The following is an 18,224-nucleotide window of genomic DNA, read 5'->3' as shown; positions in this document are numbered from 1 at the left end:
TGTCTTCTTGCAATGAACAGTGATTGATACCCTCTAATGCTTTTGTGCGGATTACAGCCATATCATACTGCATAATTTTGTAGCACAGAGAAATAGCTTCAGATACCACATTGCTCCCCAAACCACGCAAATAACCCAAATGCAATAAAGATTTAAAATTGTGGACATATACTCAATATACATGCATTATGATAGAGAGAAGCTGCACCCATGCACAACTCAAGGAAGCACAATATAGTCTTGTATATACCACAAACATTCTCCAGGAAAGTATGTATAAGTCATAATGTAATACAATCTAGCCCCAGTGCGCACAGCTCCTATACCTATTGTGCCAACTATAATCTAAATTGTGTCTCGTCTCCCAATAATTATTAACCCATAGTGCGGTTCAATTTCTTTCAACCTACACATACAAATTGTCCCCGGTGGGCAATATATAAAGTAAAACAAACGTGTACCTGTAGTTACCCTCTTACTAGAACACCAATACTCCAATACCCTGTAGTATGTAAGAGTGATAGTAGTAGACTAAGTATAATAAATAAAGGAAAGTTTGATATAAACCATGCTATGCGGAAGAAGAAAAATGAAAAGTAAAACACTGAAGAATTATCTACAGACAGTATAAGAATCCCTGGAAATAGGGAAAAGAAGTGTCCAGACCCAAGTAGTACCTGCTGTGCTCTCTGTGTACAGCTACTGTTTACCACATGACTGCAGGTTCTATGTGAATATAAAAACACAAACAAATTGAACAAACCTATTAAAAGTATTGTTCATTATGCATACAGTGCTAAACATAATGTAGATTTTCCTAGTTATTATGACGGAAAGTCTTAATTTTTTTAAAGACACGGAGGCGAGTATTATGCATTCTAATCTTGCATTTATTGCAACAGCAGCCAGAAAAGAGAAAAAACTACAGTTCCCAGAGGGCCAGGCGACAACTGGGCCATGGGAACGAGAAAAAACGAGAGTACAGAAACCAATCAGCACCAAGTAAATAGATAAGAGGCCATACTGACTGCGCAGCTTCCTCTTTTCGTGCTGCTCGCAGTCAGATAAGTGCTATTATCTATTCTGCTCTCAGTTTTAACGTTATCGAAATTTAACTGTATTTCATTGTATTTCACCGTATTTCAGAGTGCTTACGCTTCGCCTTTGTGTTTCTATATCGCGCCGCGGCGCGCTCACCTTTCGCGCTTCACGTGCTGTCATTGCCTTCGCACTCAGCCTGTCAGCTGTTCACCCCCCACCCTCTCTTCACGTGGTTGTGCCCGTGGTTGTGCCCTCGCGCGCTTCTGACCTTCCTGCTTCCTCACAGCGCTCGTGAAGCCTCTGTCTGCTCGGCTTCATGTTCCAGTTCCGACGCAGGCAGTCCTTCTCTCTGCTCAGACCTGCCCTGTACACGCCCACAGTGCTGCCCGGCTCCTTAACCCTTTCCTGCCACTTTACTGTCTTTTGACTGGATTTAAATGGAATGTGACCGTTCCTCTGAAGAGGTTCCCTCCAAGGAGGATAGTGGATCTTTTAAACAAGACTTAAGCAAATTTATCAATAATTCTGTGGAACATGCTGTGGAGTTACCCATGAAACGCATGTCAAAGACAATCGAAAATTCTATGCTCAGCCTTATGTCCAAGGTTTTGGCCCATTCTGCGGGGGATAGCAGAAAACGTAAGGTGGACCTCTCTGCTCCTGTGCATACTAATAAAAAATCATCACTTTTGATGGGCGAGTCCTTCTCGCATATGACTGAGGACGTTGTGCCTCCCAGGCCTCCTAATAAGGAGGGGTTTGTCGGTACCGAGGGCAAAAAGAAGCAAAAGTCTAAGCACGCAGAGTCACCAATTAAAAAATTGGTTATTTCCATATCTTGGACACAGACGATGATATGGCTGATGCAGACTATTTATTTGATGTTTTTGATGTGGCTGACCCCCCTTCCCCCCCTTCCAAAATTCCCAAATCTGACTCTTTTGCTTTTGAACCAGTATTTGTCTCCCCACATTCGACCCTTCTTCCATTCGTCACCCTAATTCCACCGAATGGCTCCCCTCTCATCATGCATAATAGGAGCCTCCGGTCTTGACATAAAATTGGAGACCATGCTATTACATCAACTGTTATTTAAAGGGGTGAGAGGGAGGGAGGGAGGTAAGGATGGAAAAGAGATGGAAACAGGTAAAAAGAGGAAGTGAGTGAAAGGAAAGGAGGAAAAAAAAGAAGAAACGAGAAAAGCCAAAAAGGAGGGAATTGACAAGTGGGACACTACATTAATTGTTACAACAGACATTGTAGTAACTTTTATGCAGTAATTGAGGACAAGTACTCATCATGCCATGTGGATAGAGAGGTGGTGCCACTAGAGTATCTGGTCCTTACATATATATGGTAATTTAGCTAGAGGGTTTGATGTGTGTTGGTGATTAAACATACCAGTGATGATATGAAATGGGCCAGATTAAAAATATGCAGTGTAAAACAAAAGACAAGAACTTAGAAAGAGTCTTATAAAAAGAATATAGTTCATTCAGACCGTTTTGGTATATTTGCTAAATTATTATCATTGGTTGACTTACTTGTTGAGTCCATCCTTCATCAGAGGGCATGTCAACAACTTTGACTGCAGACTCAGCATCCGTGGGATCTTTACGGAAACCATACAGAGCATGTTCATAGTCAATGGTCGGTGTATTTGAAGGACCAGCAATTAGTTGCTCATCTTGGGTATTCAATGGTAGTTGTTGCTCCTCTCAAAGGGCCTCGAAAGATAACAGCAAGTAAAGCCACTTATCAAGAGCTGTGTCAAAGTGCCGTCGGTGATATTGCTCTGTCATAGGTAGCATCATGTAGAAAGGACAGATGCATAGTTTCTGTTGCTCATATAGAGGTTGAATAACTTCTTCCGTATTGAGACAAGCCACTGGGGGTTGTTCCAGATGTAAGTCCAAAATTACTTCAGTCGGCCAGTTTATTCATCAGAACACAGGCTTTTTCTTGTGTAGCATCCATTTTGCAAAAGTTGAGGATTCAGTACTCGTTGAGGATTCAGTACTCGCTAAGATCAGATAACCAAACATGTCCTATGTAGCATGCTGGAGTCTTTCTGTATGCTTTGTTGAGAAGAAGATGTGCACTTCATGTTGTTGATTCCTTGTCGGAACAGGAAAAAGATGATGAAAACCACAGCCAGGTATCAGTATGATGATTGGAAATCCTCCAAGGGCTAGAGAATCAATAAAGAATAGAAAAATGACAGAATCGGTCCAATACTGCTTTAAATCCAGTCACCAGACCAGATCCAATGTTCTTAAAAAGATGCACAACACCAGTTGTCACAAACTAATTAAAAATCGTTTGTACGATATCTGCAATAATGCGTTGGGTATTGCATGTGTAACAGCCTTTGAAATTCTGAAGCGGTGTGGCTGTCTGCAGATTATAAACTTCAACCGCTGGAGTCAAAGGGACTTCTTTTTGTAGCTGAACAGATAATAGTTTGTTCAGATTGCCAAAATGCATAGATTTCTTGTTTTGATACAAGTTCTTTCCACAACACTGTGTTTTTTCTGAAACCGTTCTCTGGTGCGGCTGGTCGTGTTTTAATCCAAAGCAAGTAGCATTTGTTAAAAAATAAATGAGAGCCTTGATTCAGAAGTTCATGATGTGTGGCAATGTATCTAATGGTAAAAACTGATAAAAACAGCTTAACCCTGGCATCAACCTGCTACGCAATCTGTGCAATGATATGGTGTCACACAGAACGAAGTGTCCAAGGGGACTTCTACAATGTGCGGTACTAATATACACAGGGTCGTCATCATTTTTATTTAAATAGATTTTGAAGAAGGGAAACTTTCATGAATGAAACCATTGTCTATAGTTGCATACCAGCCAATAATACATGTTGAATCAGTTTATAGGTGGAGTGTCACAAAGTGTAAATGCAGCACCATCAACTTGTTCTGTACTTAATACGTTGTATGTAGAATCTTACTTTTTATCAATTTTTTTTGTGTGAGCTTCAAATTATATGGTTCAAACAGGGCAATTTCATTGAGACGTTGCCAATGTACGAAACCTGATCTAAGTGTTTGTAGTTGTAGGAAGCTGGCTCTGTATATTCTATACCAAAGTAAGGTATAGTGTATCCCCAAAGGCATACAGATGTAAAAGTAGATAATGCCTTACTCGCTAATTGTGGTAGTGTGGGCGAGCAGTAAGGCTTCATCAGAGGATAGTGTTAAGTAGTTAATGTACACACTAAAGCAAGAAATGCCACACAATGAAAGACTGAACTCGTACCAATTATTTCTATAAAAAATATTTCTTTGTTTTATTTTTATTAGTACAACCAAGCAGGACCTGGTACAGGTAAATATGATTTTACTTTTCAAGACCAGATTGTTAAAAAGCAATCTGGATGAAGAATGAGTTTTCTTACAGGTTTGTAAATGTGCAAATACAGTTATAATTACTTTTGGATTACTTTTTCTACTCGGTGTGATATGCCTAGGTATCATACTGGAACATTTCCTGGATAAAAGGAGAGTTAGTTTTTGTTAAACACAGTTTCATAGGTTCTCATACAATTTTCAACTCCACACTTAGAAATGTTTTCACAGAAAAACAGTCAATGCAGTCCTATGGGAGAAAATCAGGTTATTGGTTTAAAGGTGAGTAATCGGTCTTGGGAGTTGTGATTCTGGTGTTAGAACCCGGGTTCCCCCAGGGTCAATGATGCACTTCAAGAACACCCTCAGCGGCACTAGGGCGGCCAGGTGCAGAGTGCTGAGGCCCAATGTTATCCAATTGGGGTAGGAGGCCTCCGGTTGGTGCCTGTACACGGGCACGCCACTAGGGTTTTGCTCAGGGCAAAGGGGGATCTGATTTAGCAGTCAAGGTGCACCCACAGCGGCATAGGGGGTGCAGGGTGCTGATTTGGCATCTGGTGCCCTGTTGTTTTCAATGTGAGTTGTGGGGTTTGGGGTGTTGGCTACAGGCTTCGTCCAGGAAGTCTTTGGGGAAGAACCTACAGCCTGGCAAGTAGGTTGGAGGGCTCTGGTCCTAGGTGCACCTCAGGCCCTCTCGCGATTGGGGGTGGGGAGGTGGGGGGGGGGACCGGGTCCGTGCAAAGGCTGCAGGCGACATCGGGGAGTCCTGGCTGGGTCAAACCATGTGGACTCAGACTCTGACTCAGACTCTGGAGTTCTAGGGGACCTCGCTGGGACCGGGGGCCACTCTGACTCGGGCCTTTGGCAATGGGTGCAGTGTTGGTTCCAGGCGTCGGGTTTCTTTGTCTTCAGCAGGCTTGGAGTCTTTCTTTGGACATTGTTTTGCACAGAGCTGGTGTTCACAGGAGATCCGGTCTTTGTTAAAGACAGTCAGTGCTCCCAGGGGTTCTGGAGGTCGCTTGTTGCAGGACAAGCCGACATTTGTGGTGCAGGATCTCTGGAAACTGCAGACGGCCGGTAGGGCTATGGTCATGTCAGTTCTTCTCTGCAGTCTCCTCGTCTGTGCCTCTTCTTTCGTCCTTATTCTTCTTTGTACGTTACAGGGATCTCCCTTCTGGGTTCAAGGCTGCCCCCTAAAGATTATATTCAGGGGTTGTTTTATGGGTCTTGAGGTCAGTTGCCAATAGGTGACTACACCCTTGGTGTGCTCACCCCACATAGTGGAGTTGGCAAATCCCTAACACTGATTAGAGAGTGCCTGCCATCTGGAAGATAGTGGGAACTGAAGTCTGGGCTTCACCTCGCCTCCCCCAGCTGAGGTGTGGGGTTGTCAGAGGTGGGCACACTTTCTGGGCTGTTCTAATTTTTCCTGCCGGAAAGGGGGCGAAACAGGGAGGGTACCTGCTCCTGATAGCAGGAGAGGTTGGGGGTTGTGTTACAAAGGTGGCAAGACCTTTGAAGCTCCCCTGCCACAGATGGCTCTTCCTGACACTGGGGCAGGTGTGACCACCTCCGCCCATGAAAAGCTTTGTTTCTAGGTCTAGAGATTGAAGGCTCCCACCTCAGGGGTCCAGAAACCTGTCTTGTGGTGGCAGGCTGGTGTTAACTATTCAGGGAACCCACCAGACGCTTGTCGTTTTTCAGGGGGCATCTCTAAGATGCCCTCTGAGTGCATTGTATAATAAATCCCACACTGAAATCAGTGTGGGGTTAGTATGCTGAGACGTTTGCTACCAAACTTTCCAGAATTCAGCAGAGCCAATATGGTGCTGTGGAGTACGTAATGACAAACCCCCAGACCATATACGCTTTTATGGCTTTGCTGCACTGACAATGTCGAAGCATGGACTTGGACAGTGTAGGGGTACAGTGCTCATGCAACTGTAACCTCACCAGTGGTATAGTGCACCCAGCTAGAGGGTTGTCTTACCTATACAATAAGTAGTGGTTTGCAGGCATGGCACACGTGGATGTGTAACATGTCGACGCTTCACTTTTCTCTGCCTCAAAACCCACAGCCCGCAATTGCAATGTGTGTGTGTGTGTTATGGTCCAGGACCTCTAAGGTTGGCAGAATATGTGCTGCAGGCTTAGAGGCCTTCCTTGGTCACGGTGCCCTTGATACCCATGGTACCTTTTTCAAAGGAATGACAGGTGGGCAGAGAGGTGCCAATTGAGGTTACAAAGGTACAGTTTTGGGAAGGAACACCAGCACTGGGAACCTGATTGTCAGGGACCCAGGGCACATTAAGTCAAAGTGCATCAGAAATCTGGCAAAAAGTGGGGGGTTGCTGCAACAGAAACCCACTTTCCTACAGTAGTGCCCAATTAAATTTTATAAGTGCTCTTAACTGAGCCTGTCCATGTTGTAACAAATTTAGATTTCTTTTCAGGAGGGCTAGGGCTGAGGCAAAATGTGATTTAATGAGTATGTTCCCTTAGAAAGGCAGTGCATTCCATTGACGATAACTTTAAAAACAGTTTGCATGATTTTTGGTCTATTTGCCATATTCTTTCTGCAGCTTTTGACTCTGAATATTTATTTAATTCATTATTAAGTGGCGTATATTCCTGTGGCAAGGACGCTTTTACTTCTTTTAGGATGTGGTCCCAGAAGAAAATCAGTTACATTCATATTTTCATTAGTAGAGGAAAACTTTTCTTTCACTGCTGAAAGACTAGAGTGCTCTATCCATTATTGGTATAGCTTACCCACACTTTATTTTGTAACTACTGCAAGTGTTTGTGTATTTATATCTTTGATCAGGACGATTAATTTGAGGTCCAGGAATGATGGAAAGGAAACGCTTTATGCAGGTACCGGAATCCTAAGGCCAATCTTTTAAATGGAAATTGTGTAGAACTGTAGGTGCCATTTTGCATCATAATTCATAACCTTTATCTCTGATAAAGACATATTCATTTGAAATTGCCAATTACTGAGAAAACATTGACTTTTAGAATAGAAAGCTTCTTTAAGTCCTTCATTGTTCTGAATCCCAAACAAGTAGTCTGTTGGATAGTTTTGTTTAGAAAGATCATTTATTTTGTATTCTACAGGCTCAAAATAAGGTTTCCTTGCCAGGGATCTGCCAAAATTAGGTTCCCCCAAAAACGTTTAGTTCACTTTTATGCAGGGCTAACACACTATTAGGAGATTCCACAGTGGGGGGGCACAGAACTTCTTTGAGGTGCCATTAATATGGGAAAGCCAAGGAATATTTAAAAACATGATTGAGTGTAAGGCAATCCATGATGATAGGTCTTGTGAAAGTTCTTTTGGGCTTAGCCCTAATTGGCCGCCAAAGCAGGATTGGTTTGAATGAGTGTAAAACCTTTGGATAGTTAAGCCTAACCTCTTTATGAGTAATATATGTTGAGACAGAGGTAGGAATGCTCAGCAATGGCTTTAGAAGGGCATTCTCCTCTACTTGTAAAGCTTCACTCAACCATGTCCCCCAAATGCCTCCTCCATAAAAACTGTGGGTAACATTGAACCACAAAGACCAAATGGAACTAGGATTAAATGGAAAGGGGTGAATGCGGACAAAGTGCTAAAAACCATAGTAATGGATTGTTCCACTGAGATATTTGATAATTTAAATATCAATAGCGACCCTGCATCGATTTTAAGGAATTTTATTAAAATTAATTCTACTATTGATACTATCTTCACAAGGCTTGGTAAAAGAGGAACCAGTCGTAACAAGGGATGGTTTGACCGTGCTTGTACCATTCTGCTCACACAGCTTAAGCAGGCTCTAACAAATAGACCAAGGGATCCTATGCTTGTTGCCAACCTAAGAGTAGACTATAAACTGGCTCTTAAGCAGAGGAAAAAGGAGTTGCAACAAGAGGCCTGGGATAAACTCACACAAGTGGCTGAGACATCAAATAGCCAACTATTCTGAGTGACCATTAACTCACCATTTTTAAAAGATGACCTGGCGCCAGAGTTATTGTCCCATGTAAGCAGTGAAGCTTGGGTCACTCATTTCTCTGAAATATTTAAAGCCAGTGATGCTCTTGGTGTTAATATGGACCCCTGGCCAATAGTACCGCTAAACATTACTATAGGTGAAGTGGAAGATGGCATTAAAGTAAGCAAGGGAGGAAAGGCACAGGGCCCGGATGAGGTACCCATTGATGTCTATAAAGCTGTCCCAGCATTATGGGGCCCTCTATTAACAATTGTTTTTAATGCCACAGTAAGTAACGGAGTCCCAACTACATGGGTAGAATCTATTATTATACCCATTTTTAAAGAAGGGGGAAAAAATGGAGGCACAAAAATACTGCTCAATTTCCCTTTTAGAATTTTCTGTTAAAATTAGGAGTTCGGTACTGTTAGTTAGGTTAGAAGAGTGGGCAGAGACTAATGGGATTTTAGCCAACACTCAATATGGTTTCAGGGAAGGCAGAGGAACGCTTGATCAGTGCGTCAATCTTGATTTAATAATTGGGAAATATACCTAGGCCAAGCAAGGTTCCCTCTACCTTTTGGTTTTGCGGATTTAAGCAGTGCATTCGACTTAGTAGATCACTCAATTTTATGGCGAACGCTACTAGAACTTGGGGCCCCAGAGGGTATCATTTATTTTTTAGCACAGCTTTATGAAAAATTACAACCGTCTGTTCGGTATGGGGTTAATGGTGAATGTACAGCAAAGTTTAGTGTTGGATGTGGCATCAGACAAGGCTGCGTCCTTGCCCCTTTACATTTTACTTTATTTATTAATGAGGTAGACTCAGCATTAAAAACCGTGAAATTAGATGCCCCCAAGCAAGAGTGATAGATATACCAGTTCTGCTTTATGCAGAAGACGCTGTGCAATTGTCCAGGACCCCAATAGGCCTTCAGTGTTTGATAGATAAGTTTGCCGATTTTATATCTAAAAGGAAGTTGCAGATTAACAAGAATAAAACTAATACTATGGTTTGTGGTAGTGGCCGTAATAAATTGTGTCCTTTTTTTATAGACGGACAGAAAATCCAACAATTAGATACATTCTGCTACTTGGGGATCACTTATTCAAGAGATAGAATGTGGTCCCATGAAATAAGTAATGTCCTGGCAAAAATGTCCAAAAGCGCCTATGGAGTCTTTAGATTTGCAGCTAAGTTAGGCGATAGACGCATTAAGGACATGGTGCAGATATATCAGTCCAGATGCGTCCTGATCGCACTCTATGAGGCTGGGGTATGGGGATATTGTCGGATGGAAGCTTACAAATTGAGGAAAATAACTTCCTCAAAAAACTCTTATGCTTACCAATCTCCGCCCCAACAAAACTAATTCGTAGAGAAGTGGGGATTAGTCATCTGTCTGATCTAAAGCACTAAGGCCTTAAATGATTTGGCGATCTATTTGGAAAAAAGGAGGAGACTGCTTTTAATAGATTAATAATTAAAGATTGCCTTAAACTGGATAATCATCTTATGATACCCTGGCTAAAGTACATTGTATGTAGTTTTAAAGAAATCTATGATTTAAATGTTCTGGATGACCCCCATGCTGTTGTAAAAATGCCCAAAACAGTACTGAAAAATACGTTTCTGTTATGTAGAGCTAAAATGCGGTCTGTTGATAGCGGGCACTAAAGACTTGCATGTTCTATAACAGATATCTAGAATGTGAAGGTTTCCAGTTATCTGAGCCAGGTGACAAGAAATTCACATAGATGTGTTCTTACCAGATTAAGGTTTGGGCTGGCGCACCACCTAGTAGCTTTTCCACACCTTAAAAAGCACCCGGTAGGACCATGCCCCTGTGATGGCCAAACTAAGCAATCCACACTGCATTTTCTTCTTATTTGTATCCTTTTTATGAATCTTCGCATTGCTTATTTGAAACCTATGTTTTTAAAATACGGCATTTTTAATGTAGATGCAGCAATGAGGCTGCTATTTATGATGCAGGAACCAGATCTCTGTTTTTTTTACTGATGCCTTTTTACTTAAATCCATTAATGTTAGAAAAAGTATATTTTAAACCATGGTTTTTATCTGTAGATATTCTCTGTGCTAAGTCCATCAAATTTTATAATGATGTATCCTTATTTTGTGCTTTTATGGTTGATTTTCACATGAACCGAATAAAGCTTTATGAATTGAATTGAATTACCTCCTCCATACATGGCAGCAGACAGAGCTTTAGTTTTGTAGATATTGGTAATTTTCTAATAGGGTAGCTGCGGAGCTTGCATAAAAACCTAAAACGCTCTCACAACCCTACTTATTTTTAGTCTGGCACTTTGTACACGATTGACCCATAAACCATTGCTGGCAAACAATATACCTAAATAATTAAATGTATTAACTCTCGTAATCGGGGAACCGCTGACTAAAAAGCTTCTGCTCCTCTGGGACGTTTTAACACAAATCAGTGTATAGGTCTTAGTAATGTTTATATTCAGTTGCCTTCCCTCCTTGAAGTCCACAAAGGTGTCCATCAGTCTCTGCAGGCCAACAGCTGTTCTTGACCTCAAAACTGTGTCATTGGCGTAAAGTAATACAGGGACTGGCCGGGGATACCAGGCGCATTAGCTTGCAGAGCCTGCAAACCTCAAATTTAACTGGAAAAAATCGAATTTTTCTCCCGATTCTGTGTGGGAAAGTTGTGGGATCACTTGGATGGGTGGGCCAAGGGCCTGCGACTGGGAAGGGCCAAAACATGGGGATTGAGGGGATCGCACAGTGCTCTAAGCGCTATATTTTAAAAAATATATATTTTCAAAATAAATATGTTTTAGGCGATTCTGCAATGGACGACTATACAAGAGAGGTATCATTTTTACTGGGAGACCAATGGGAATTCTGTGTGGTTGAACATTTGTGCCGATACGGTGATCCCACACAGAAATGTGAGGGAAAAAAAAGAAAACAGCTATATTTGACGTTAGTAGGGGATTCTGGGTAGGAAAACGTTGGGGGGTTACATGCAAGCCATATCTCACCGGACTCCCCCGGGGGTCTAGTTTTTAGTAATGTCTGGGTTTGGTAGGTTTCCTTAGATGGCTGCCAAGCCGGGGCCAAAAACCCAGGTGACCTTCCTTGCAAAACAAGGTTGTTTTGTAATAGGTAATTTGATGTCTCCACAATATGTTTTGGGCCCTTGCCTGTCGCAAGTACTTGGCCCACCCACACAAGTGAGGTACCATTTTTTTGGGGAGACCTGGGGGAACTCTGGCTGGTAGGAAAATTGTGGTTTTTCTGATACTAGAAGTTTGACACAGTAATACAAGGAACATGTGTGACTATAGTCACATTTTGAGGTTTGCATTTCATTGTGTGTAAAAAAAGAAAGGTTGTTGGGATCCAAGAGAGGCAAACCACCCAGTACTCCCCATTTTTTTAAGTTTACAAAAATATCCAAAATTGATAGATTTTCCCTAGAGACAAACTACACCTTGGCACAGTAAGACAGACAAGACCAATATTATTGCCTACCCATCTGTTCCTCAAGTACGCACTCATATTGGTTGGCTTTGTCACAAGGGTGAGTGAAGGTGCAGAGCTTAAAATTTTATCAACCAGATATTTCACAAAAAAGAAATGCACCGTTAATAATTCAAAGGTTAAAAACCTGAACCAATGACTCACTCCTCATGAGCTGTAAAGCCACGACAAGGCACCAACCTCTTTACAGGCCATTCTCACACCTTTCATACGTGACGCGCACAAGACCATTCACACCGCCAGCCGCGGGCCCAGCACATTACAACATTCACATCAACGGACTGCGCCATTCAAGGGTCCATCACTTTCATACGCGCATATGACTAACACAGCAATCACACCGGCTGGCAGTTGACATAGTGTGTGCAGTGGCGTTTGGCTAGCAGTATGTGAATAAACAGCAAAAAGTCACTACTCCCCCAGCCAAACGCTAGGAGTCTCATGTCTGAGATTCTGTCATGTCATCGTCTACCAGTGAAAAGGAGTTATGTGTCTCTAAGTAGACTGTGTACAGTTGCTCACTTTGATGTTGCATGCACAGAATTGCTACTAAGCAGAAGACTCGTTGAACAGTATCAGGCAGTCATAACCTACACTCTCTCTTCTGTGCTCTCTGTCTAATTCAAATATTGGCAGATTCAGATCTTGCCACTGAATGACCGGACGGTCTAGATTCTTTACCAGTCGACAAACTACATTTTTCGATGACCATTTATTGAAACCTGGGTGGGAGGTATGTGGATATCGATTATTATTATTTCTCCTTTGCAAGACCCAGTTCCTGCTGTGTAACAACCCTGTTGTTCGACCCAGATCTGCTCGATTACTACTGGGATCAAGTCAGTCAGGAGAATAGTTGTTCCTCTAGAGTTTGACGTGACATCTGCACAAGCTATGAAATTATATGGCCCTCTAACCACCACTCAGTAGTTTGCTCCCTTTTGAATACTTGATGGACTGTACATTTGTTGGTCTTACTTGTAACCCCATTCATCTTCTATCACATTTTTATTTTCAGTCCGCTACATGGTCAATGTATCTCCTCCGTTTGGAAGTGTTTCTTATAATATTCTGCTTATTGTGAGCATGTTCCATGTCCTTGTTATTACAGTGATGTTCCTGACCATTTAAAATAATACAACAACTTTTTAGAACAACCGCCCCGATTCCAATCCCCTCTGTGCAAGAAACTGTGCATTACCTATCATTCCAATTCAGAGTAAACCTGTTGCATTGAGTCCCCGGAACTTAATTTGAAATGTTCAATTCGAAGCTGCCATATTATTTTCTTGGCTCTGTTTCCCACATCCATATACCATGGGAGTAATTATAACATTATTTGTGTCCATCGAGCTAAACCCTCCATATCTGAAAAAGTAAAAATAAATATATATGTTTATAATACCCAGAGAAGACTACCGGTCCACAATAAACAGTAAAAACAGAGTTGTCTACAGTAATTAATAATACTCTATCTGGTTATGTAGATAATCATATCCTAAGCCAACAGCTGGCTCGTTAATGTATATAAAGGCAAAAAAACAAAGTATGAAACAGCAGAAGAATTAAAGTAGAAGTGAAAGTGAACACCTTACAGGGACAAAAACTGGTGGGTATATATCGGTCCAATATTCTGACCACCTGTATTCTTCATCATAAATGTTCACGAAAGAGGAAAGGATTAAATTGTCACCAGCCTATCACACCTAAATGTTGCTGTTAGTTCTCTGAATGCAACCTTCTAGTACTGTTCCTGCCTATACATTGTTGAGCGGTATTGGCACCAAGGAGGCAATGGATCCCACTATCCTACGAATACCTCATATAGATGCTTTAATTAAGGAATGTCAGACAATTAACCCACAGCTTTATTACAAGATTGTCTGCTTTACATAAAATCTGATCCTCATTGATTTGTTATATTAACAATGTCGACATGTTTGCCGTTTGTTTTACTGATTCATTAGGATGGTATTTATTTGGTTGCCTGTTGAAGAGTTAGTGAAAATACTCACACCAAAGTAACTACAAGTTAAATAGAAAAGCTCATATTGTGTCCTCTGTGTGCTTTCTCACATCACTTCAGTTGACGTCCTCGCGTATTGGCTCCAATTAATAAAGCTCTTATGTCTGAACCCCCACCCCCAAAGCCTGGGCATTGGTATAGCCCTGGACTGCATTAAATGCCACAGCCCCTTCTCTCCCACCCAGTGCACCTCGGGAGGAAGCAGTTTATTGACATACCTTAAAGCATTAATGCTTTCTCTAAATATTACCATATAATGCATTGCAACTGTGTAGTTAATCTTAATGTATACTGCTCTAAAGCATGTCATGTTTACTCTTAGTTAGATTCTGATTTATTTATTTTTTATATTTTGCTCTGTCATCTGTATTTTGTTTTAACATTCAATTTTTTCCTGCCCAGGTTTAATACAACGGTTGCTCCCCTGATGTTTGCCGATCAGTTTCTGCAGATCTCCACTTCCCTTCCTTCATTGTTCCTCTATGGTGTGGGAGAGCATCGTGCCAGCTTTCTTCACAGCTTCGACTGGAACACCCTGACTCTGTGGGCACGAGATTTAGCACCAACGGTAGCTATTCACAACTTACTATGGAAAAACAATGATGATATGCCATAATTTATTGAGTCATATTTTGAAAGAATATATGTTAAATATGCTCCAATTAGTGAGGTCTTCATTACTGTTCATTAGCACTGAATATCCCACTTGTAGGATCCCTGAACACCTTTCGAACTGAGCGACAAAAAGCTCCCACAATAGAGCAGAACCCGCCCATGCCGATGATGGATTACTTGTTTTACATAAAAGGGGTAACCCTGTGTCCCTCAGAACCTGGGTAAGTGTGATTAAAAACAAAGTGGTTCTGTTGGGTGGCGGCAAAAATTGCTTTAAAGAAGGCTATATCAGCTCATTACACAATGAAATACACCTCTCTGAAAACAATTGAAGTTCAAGTCTTTATATGATTAAAAAACAATCACAATACACAGGAATTACTTCATTCCGTAATGTCACAAGGTTCAATAAATGGTAGACCTTGATGAAAACATGTGATAAAAGTTACTGTTGGTCAACAAAGTGATCAGTGCATTAAATTCAGTGACACATATATAAAAATTATACAAGGGGTAATTTTTGGAAGGCCAGAGTTTTGAGTTAATCCTCCAAGGAGACAAGAGGTTGCTGTGCAAGTTCCTGGAGGTATCTTGACCAACATTGAGCGTCGACGTTTCGACCCTGGTGCGCCCCAGTTGGTGGTCGCGCCGGGTCTTTATCAAGACAGGGGAGGGTATTGGGAACTGATGGGACAGGAGGAAATATCATAACCTGGAGGGCAGCCGATGGGTCAACCCCGAGTAGTTCAACGATTGAGCAGTAAGTTCGAATGCGATCACTGCAATGGGAGAGCGCCGACTGTGCTGTCAGCGAGATTAAGGAAGCCTCGAGGACGTTCTGAACGTCCTCGAGGCTTCCTTAATCTCGCTGGGTCGAAACGTCGACGCTCTATATTGGTCAAGATACCTCCAGGAACTTGCACAGCAACCTCTTGTCTCCTTGGAGGATTAACTCAAAACTCTGGCCTTCCAAAAATTCCCCCTTGTATAATTTGTATATATGTGTCACTGAATTTAATGCACTGATCACTTTGTTCACCAACAGTCACTTTTATCACATGTTTTCATCAAGGTCTACCATTTATTGAAACTTGTGGCATCACGGAATGAAGTAATTCCTGTGTATTGTGATTGTTTTTTAATCATATAAAGACTTGAACTTCAGTTGTTTTCAGAGAGGTTTATTTCATTGTGTAATGAGCTGATATAGCCTTCTTTAAAGCATTTTTTTTTTTTTTATTAAAATTTTTAAAACCTTTATTATATAAAAGCACACAGCTATTCAGCCTAACATCCCGGAGGCAAGGCAGCATAGTATCAGGAGGACGATAGTGCAAAACAAATTACAGCAGGACATTGCAGGTTGTTTTTATTATTTTATAAAGGTAACCAAAACCAAGAAAGAAGCGCCAAAGGGCGCATTAGAAAGGCAATGGAGTAAAAGAGACGTGTATGAGTCAGTCAGAGGCATCGGAGGTCAGGTAGAGGATCCAGAACAGAACGGATAGTAGGATGTAGGGGGGGGGGGAAGGAGAACAGGAGAATTACAGTAAGTATAAAGCAGTTGGTGCCAATGGTTACGGTGACAGGTGTTCCTCGCGGGGAATAGGCTCCGGTGGTAAGCACAAATCACCCCTGTAAGCATTCCATGCCCCCCACACCTTGTTCCACGTTTGAGGCCTCCCCCTGGCAGCGTACACCGTCTTTTCCCGAAGCATACACCAATCCATGTTGGCTTTCCATTGCACCACCAGGGGGGCCGTGGTAGAACCCCATTTCTGCGCAATATCTCGTTTGGCAATCATGTTGCCTAGTGTAGCCCAACGAGTCTGCGCCGTGTTATAATCGTTCGGCTCCCAAATGTTAAGGAGGCACCTCCGCGCCTCTGCAGCCAACTCAACTCCAGTCACTTCCCTCATTACACGATGTACTTTCTCCCAGTAAGGGGCAATAACAGGGCACTCCCACAGAATATGCATGAAGGTAGCAAGGGCTCCACAGCCACGACGACAAAGGCCATCAGGCGAGAAGCCCATGTGCACAAGCCGGGGGCCGGTGACATACACCCGGTGAAGGATCTTGAATTGCACTAGGCGTAGACGCGAGGAAATGGCGACCTCCTTAGGGGAAGACACAGCACTCTGCCAGTCCTCGTCGTCCAGTTCCAGGCCGTCAGCTACCCATTGTTCACGCAAGCGCAGGAGGAGGTCAGTCCTAACATAGTGCCATTTCCTTGTCCTACAAGAAATTGATCAATCAGGCATATGGCCGTCCAAAATTCTGTCCTCCAAGGGGGAGCTTTCAGGGATTTCGCCCTCCGCTGGTCTAACGCATGTCTCAGTTGGGCGTAACGGAAAAACTCCGATCCGCCCAAGTGATACTCGGCCTGTAGTTGGGGGAAGGTCTTGACCTCTCCTTTAACAACCATGTCTTCCACCCTGGAGATACCTATAAGGTCCCATTTATCAAAACCCTTGGTGTGCCAGAGCTTGCCCAGGATATCAGAATCATACAATGGGGTGAATCTCGTCAGTCTGCCCTGCCAGCCCTGTATTTTAGTAATCGTCCGCCACGTGTGGACCGCTGCCTTGGTCGGGCCCGTGAGGCGCCGATCAAAGGACCTGGAATACAGGGCACGGTAGTAATTGCCACCACGCAGAAGCCATCTGTCCATTGCGTAGCCCGGACTATCCGCGGGGCCGTAAAGGCCATGGTTGATAGCAGTGAGTTGAGAGGACCAGTAATACCGCCGCACGTCCGGCAAAGCGATACCTCCGTCGTACCATGGTAATGTGAGCTTCTGGATGGCGACACGAGGACGACCCTCCCAGAGCAGGGCACGTTGCAGGCTCTCAATCTCTCTGAAGTAACGAGCCGGAACCAGGTCCTGAGTATTCTGTAAGGCATACAGGAACCTAGGCAGGGACATCATTTTAAACAATGCCGCCCGGCCCAGGAGAGAAAGCGGAAGCTTGCGCCAACTATCCACATCTCTCCGCAGTCGTTGGAGAGGAGGAAGGAGGTTGTGATTGTATCGCGCCTTCGGACTACCAGAAATGTAGATTCCCAGGTACTTAAAACCTTGTCCGGCCAGTTGTATATTGCAGCCCCTAGGGAGGCGCGGCGTGTCTCCCTTCAGGATGTAAAGGGAGGACTTGGCCCAGTTAATGACCAGGCCCGAATAGCGCCCAAACATCCGGAGCACGTCACATGCTACAATAAGGGACTTACAGGGAGAGGTAAGATAAAGCAGGATGTCGTCTGTGTATAAGGAGACCCTGTCTTCAAAACCCGGGGCCCAGGTGATTCCATGCAGGTCAGGGTGCGAACGTAGCATGGCCGCAAGTGGCTCCAGGGCCAGTGCGAACAGGAGAGGTGACAGGGGGCAGCCCTGTCTAGTGCCTCGATGAAGCGCGAAGGACGCTGACATGCGGCCATTAACTGTGACAGCAGCCAACGGGCCAGCATAAAGAAGTTGCACCCAGCCCAGGAAGCCCGGTCCAAACCCAAGCTTTGCTAACACCGCCCAAAGGTAACTCCACTCAAGGGAGTCAAAGGCCATCGTGGCATCAAGAGAAGCAAGTACCGCCGGCTCCTCCAGGGTATGAGCTCTGGCCATGACGCCATGAAGCCGTCGCAGGTTAAGGGCAGTGTTACGGCGGGGA

The 18,224-nt window shown here is 43.2% G+C and overlaps 1 protein-coding gene across 1 annotated transcript in view; it reads left to right on the top strand.

Moving 5' to 3' along the window:
* Positions 1-18,224, top strand: part of LOC147684751 (lysosomal alpha-glucosidase-like) — a 496,980-nt gene that overhangs the window by 92,057 nt on the left and 386,699 nt on the right. Inside the window, exon 4 of the mRNA XM_086940598.1 lies at positions 14,347-14,512. Within this exon, the coding sequence (XP_086796724.1) occupies positions 14,347-14,512 (166 nt within the window). The remainder of the gene's footprint in view (positions 1-14,346; positions 14,513-18,224) is intronic.

Source organism: Lissotriton vulgaris, chromosome 10, assembly GCF_964263255.1.
Source record: "Lissotriton vulgaris chromosome 10, aLisVul1.2, whole genome shotgun sequence".
In the NCBI taxonomy this organism is placed as follows: Eukaryota; Metazoa; Chordata; class Amphibia; order Caudata; family Salamandridae; genus Lissotriton; species Lissotriton vulgaris.
The sequence above is the reverse complement of the archived record's forward strand: the minus strand, read 5'-3'. Positions and strand labels throughout refer to the sequence as shown.